General features: G+C 44.6%; 1 protein-coding gene across 3 annotated transcripts in view; it reads left to right on the top strand.

Annotated features, from left to right (window-relative positions):
* RALGAPA1 (Ral GTPase activating protein catalytic alpha subunit 1) overlaps positions 1 to 5,158 on the top strand; it is a 286,398-nt gene that overhangs the window by 143,748 nt on the left and 137,492 nt on the right. For all 3 annotated transcript variants that reach the window (XM_019518882.1, XM_019518883.1, XM_019518884.1), the window contains 3 exons: positions 1,108 to 1,260; positions 3,232 to 3,425; positions 3,537 to 3,635. In XM_019518882.1, coding sequence (XP_019374427.1) covers positions 1,108 to 1,260; positions 3,232 to 3,425; positions 3,537 to 3,635 — 446 coding nt within the window. The remainder of the gene's footprint in view (positions 1 to 1,107; positions 1,261 to 3,231; positions 3,426 to 3,536; positions 3,636 to 5,158) is intronic.

A 5,158-nucleotide genomic window follows, 5' to 3' on the forward strand; every position in this document is an offset into this window, starting at 1 on the left:
CATGATCAGGGGACAGCAGGGCAGGCCCTATGAGGAGAGGCTACGGGACCTGAACCTGTTCAGCCTCCAAAAGAGAAGGCTGAGGGGGGATCTTGTGGCCTGTTATAAACTAGTCAGGGGGGATCAGCAGGCATTGTGGGAGTCACTGTTGCCCTGAGCACTGCCAGGAGTGACCAGGAATAACGATCACAAGCTGGCAGGGGGTAGGCTTAGGTTAGATATCAGGAGGCGCTATTTCACGGTCAGAGCGGCTAGGGTCTGGAACCAACTTCCAAGAGAGGTGGTGCAGGCTCCTACCCTGGGGGTTTTTAAGAGGAGGTTAGATGAACACCTTGCTGGGGTCGTTTGACCCCAGTACTCTTTTCTGCCAAGGCAGGGGGTTGGACTAGATGATCTGCTCAGGTCCCTTCCGACCCTAGAAACTATGACAGCAGAGCAGAGCACCCACTCTGATTGTTGCCGTGCCCATATCCCGCACTCCCCTCTCTGCCACAAATAACATGCCCCTGACCCTGACTGGGTAGCTTGTCTCAGACCCAGCCTCAATCCCTCCCTTCTCCACGCACCTTCCTTCCCTCTTTCCCCAACCCCAAGAGACTTACCAGCTGAAGGCAGCTGTCAGCTTCCTGTTTAGTCTATGACCGAATCTCTGAAGCGGTGCTAAATCTTTCGGATCTGATTCAGCCAAATCGAGTCGGAATCGTGATTCGAATCTCCGAATCAAATCACTGTCCTCCAAATCAGCCGATTCCAAATTTGACGTGAATACTTGCCTCTTTGCACAGGCCTGATCTCCAGCCAGACTCTTGTGAGGCACCGCTGAAAGATAGTAATACCTCATAGGTATCTGCTTCCTATTCCTAGGCCTATAAGTAGTGGAGATCGAGTAATTCTGTTGCAATTGTTCATCCCTTGGCTGTCTTTATACAGGATGTTATGTTTTTCCACAACTCTGTTTGTAAGGAGATCTACTTGCACTTTTTTCTTGGCCAGATATTATTTGAAATTAACTCAGTTTTCTTTTAATCTTGTATTAAGAAAACTTTTCAGAACTTCAGGAAAATAAAAAAGGCTTTTTAATGTAACTTTTAAAAATTGCATTGACAGGCTCTGAAAGCACTTCTCCAATCCAGTCTGCTCTTGGATCCCGATCACAGACACCCTCTCCTGCCACTCTGAATGCAGATCATATAGAACAGAAGGATCTGCAGCTGGATGAGAAGCTCCACCACTCTGTTTTACAGACGCCAGATGACCTAGGCAGTATCTGAAACCGAAAATTTAAAAATGTTCTTTCTTTCCTTCCAGTGCAATATGATAATATCCTTTCAATGTCTTGTCTAAAGCTGTTACAATAACCTACAAATTTTAAAACTTTGTGGAGTCATAATAAGTTCCTTTTGCAAATGCACCTTCTAAAAGGGTGTGCTGTTTTTGGCATACCACTGCAAGTGATTTAGTGGATTAGTAGTCAAGAATCCCTTTAATTGTTCTTTTAATGTTGAAAATCACAATTGCAATCTAATTCAGAACTGCAGTATCACTAAAACATAAGTAATGAAGCGTCATTTTTAAATATTGTTGTTTTGTAATATTTGTCTCCTTTTTATACAAAGCCTCAATTTAGCTAGTTACATGTTTAATTCTGAGGGTCATTTGTTTTAGTAAAACATTTAGAAGTGAAGAAATTCATAGTTACATTTTCATAAACATTGTCTTTGCAATATAAAGATGCTGTACATAAAATACCACATGCCATGCATCTTTCCACTTTTGATTGCATACCCTCTGCTACCATGCTGTAAATATAGAAGACAGAGAAAGTATCCTATCATGTGTAGGCACAGTGCTGCCTATTTCTTCCACATTCCATCTCATGGGCCTTAAACTTAAATTTCTGACATTTTCTACTTCTTCAACCAGACATTTTGACTTGTGTTTCTCAGTATGTAATCTAAGTGCAAGCAGTATAATGCCAGATATAGGCAGATAGTCAAAAGAACAGAGTATCTGACTGAGGCCAGGTTATTCAAAAAACTCAAGTCTCATTTTGGTATCTATATAGTGGCCAGTTTTTTAAAAGATCTTTATATGTTTTGGTGCTGAGCTTTTCTGGAAATATCACCATGGGAGTCAGAAGGAAGCAGGTTGGGTGTTTCTTACTTTTAAAATTCTGATTATTTTCTGATGGAGCATTTTTCTATTGGAGAACTAATTTTTTTTTAATTACAGTAGAAATGAGGCAGGGATTCTAACAAAATCCTGCATGCCAAGCAGATTTCCATCAGGCATCCATAAGATTTCCTGTCAGCTCACCTGTTTGGTGCTCTCAGCCAGGAGCTTGAAAGAGCTGGCACTTAGGGACATTTTTACACATATCAGCACTGCAACGCTTGCAGTTGTATAAGTGGCGAAATGCGCGTCAGCGCTGAGAAAATGGTGATGGCGTGCTTTTAAACTAAAACACATCAGAGGTGCTTTAGTTCAAAAGTGCACCACTGCCATTTTCTGCGCACAGACATGCATTTCACCGCTTATACAACTGCATGCGGCACAGCACAGTTTTCCTCACCTCGCATGCGGAGCAGTCTTGAATTAAGTCTGCTCCAAAGCAGCAGATCTCCGGTGCTTTGCATGACAAAAAAGTATGTGTATAAACGCCCTACGTGTCTCAGCTCTTGGGCAGCCTGAGCTCCCACAATTTTCCATGGTCCCTGAATCTTAGACCAATTTCTTGCCTGGCAGGTTCTGAAGAGATTGAAACATCATAATGTTTTGAATTTTTTTCTAAAAGAAATTTTGAATTTCTAATTCTGCAAAAATTTCAATTTGTGTTTGTTTAGAGTTTTTTGGGTGGGGAGGTTGTTTTTGAACTTTGAAATTTCTAATTATCATTAAGCTCTAGAACGGAGACTTTTTTTCCTTTTTTTTTTTTTTTTTAAATCTGGCCTCAATTTTGGTAGGTGAACACTTGGAAATCTAAGTCAGCTTTCTTCTTTCACTCCAATCTATTTACCAAGTAAATACACCCAATGCTTGTAATGACCAGATAAGATTTTTATATAATATGCCATAAAATTAGCTAGCTTTGTAAACAAAATTAATGTATCTTAGTTTAAATGCCTTATTCATTTTTGCTTGTTTTAAGAAAACATGTGTATGTGCAAATTCTATTAGAGCTCTTCTTTAATCATAGAAGGTAGTTCTTACTTTGTTTTTCTGCCATTACAGAAACTAGTGAATTCCCTTCAGAATGTTGCAGTGTGATGGCGGGGGGGACACTTACAGGATGGCATGCAGATGTTGCTACTGTAATGTGGAGACGAATGCTTGGAATTTTGGGAGATGTCAACAGCATTACAGACCCGGAGATTCATGCCCAGGTCTTTGATTATCTGTGTGAACTCTGGCAGAACCTGGCTAAGGTATAAAAATCTTCCTTCTCATCCAGCTTGATAGAGTAAGTGTTCAGAATGAAAACAAAATCTTTTGTAAATTTCGCTTATACATTCTATTTCTGTTTTAAATAATTGCAGATAAGAGATAATCTTGGTATTTCAACCGATAATCTGACTTCACCATCTCCACCAGTTTTAATCCCACCATTGAGAATTCTAACTCCATGGCTTTTCAAGGTAAATCCAAAAACAGTAAAGCAGAAGTTCATGTGGTTACCAAATGTAAATGTAGTTAATACATTTTTGTTAGAGGTGCACCGATATATCAGTGCCATATTGGATTGGCACGGAGTAAAAAGAAAATTAACGTTATCAGCCATTGGCTTTTTTTGGCAAGTGTAGCCAAAAATGTCACTGATAAATGCTATATGCGTGTGCACAGCCACAGCAAGCACACAACTAGGAACGCAGCTGGGCAGCATGGAGAGCAGCGTCCAGCTGGTAAATCTGTGGGGAGGAGGGGCATAGGAAAGGGAAGGGGGTGTGGGGGTGGTAAATCAAGGCCCCTACGGTGCGGGCAGGAGTGGGGCAGTGGCTGGGGCAGGTGCTGCTCAGCCAGGGCAGTGAATGCAACCGTAGGGCTAGGAGTGGAATGGAGCCACGGACATGTGGGAAGGGGAGGCGGCTCCCTACCACTGCACAAATCCACATGGGGGGGCATGTCTCCCTGGATTTGTGCACTGGCTGGAGGCAGGGCTGTTCACTGCGGGTTTGGGACCAGGGGCTGCACCAGCCTGTTCCTGGTTGGGAAGCTGGGCCAGGTCTGGGCTCAGTTGTGCGAAGTGGATGGCGGCACTGAGAGGAGGCACTATGGATGGACTAGGGAGAATTTTTGGGTGGCCATAGCCCCCCGCAAGCTCCCCTAGTGCTGCCCCTGCTCAGGACACTCAGCTCTGCCTTTCCTTCAGCAGAGGTGGGCAGGAGACACGTGGCCAGCACAGGGCTCCCAAGGGAAAGGCAGCAAAGGGAAAGTTTAGGGAGGGCTTGGGGTCCTATAGCCACCCCAAAATTCCCCTTAGGCCACTGTAGCCACCCACCCTGCACAGCTGAGCCCAGCCCCCCTGCCAGGAATAGGCTGGCACAGACCCTGGCCCTGAGCCCAAAGCGGGCAGCCTGCCTCCACCCAACACACAAATCCAGGTGGGAACATGCCCCCAGGCCTCTCCCAGGGTTGTGCACAGTGTCAGGGAGCTGCCCCCTCCCACCTCCCCACTCCCTCACACCCCTTGGATGAACCACCCGTGGCTCCGTCCCACTCCCAGCCCCAGGATTGCATTCATTGCGCTGGCTAGGCAGAATCTAGTCCTGTTCCAGCCCCTGCCCCACTCCCTCCCTCATTGTGGGGGGGAGCCTTAAACTGCCCCCCCCACGCCCCTTCTCCCCCAATGCCCCTTCTGCCCCACAGATTTTCCAGCTGGCCACTGCTTTTCAAGCTGCCCAGCTGCATTCCTGTAAATCAGCTATCAGATCGGTATCTGCCGATATGGCTAGTTAATAATCTGCCGTCAGTATCGGCCAAGAAAATCTTTGTCGGTGCACCCCAAATTTTTGTTTAATAATTACTTTTCTAAAACTGTAGGCAACCATGTTGACTGATAAATACAAACAAGGCAAGCTACATGCTTATAAACTTATTTGTAAGACAATGAAGCGAAGACAAGATGTTTCTCCAAATCGGGACTTTTTAACTCATTTCTACA

The sequence above is a fragment of the Gavialis gangeticus genome, unplaced genomic scaffold, assembly GCF_001723915.1.
Source record: "Gavialis gangeticus isolate Ggan-Ray unplaced genomic scaffold, GavGan_comp1, whole genome shotgun sequence".
Taxonomy (NCBI): Eukaryota; Metazoa; Chordata; order Crocodylia; family Gavialidae; genus Gavialis; species Gavialis gangeticus.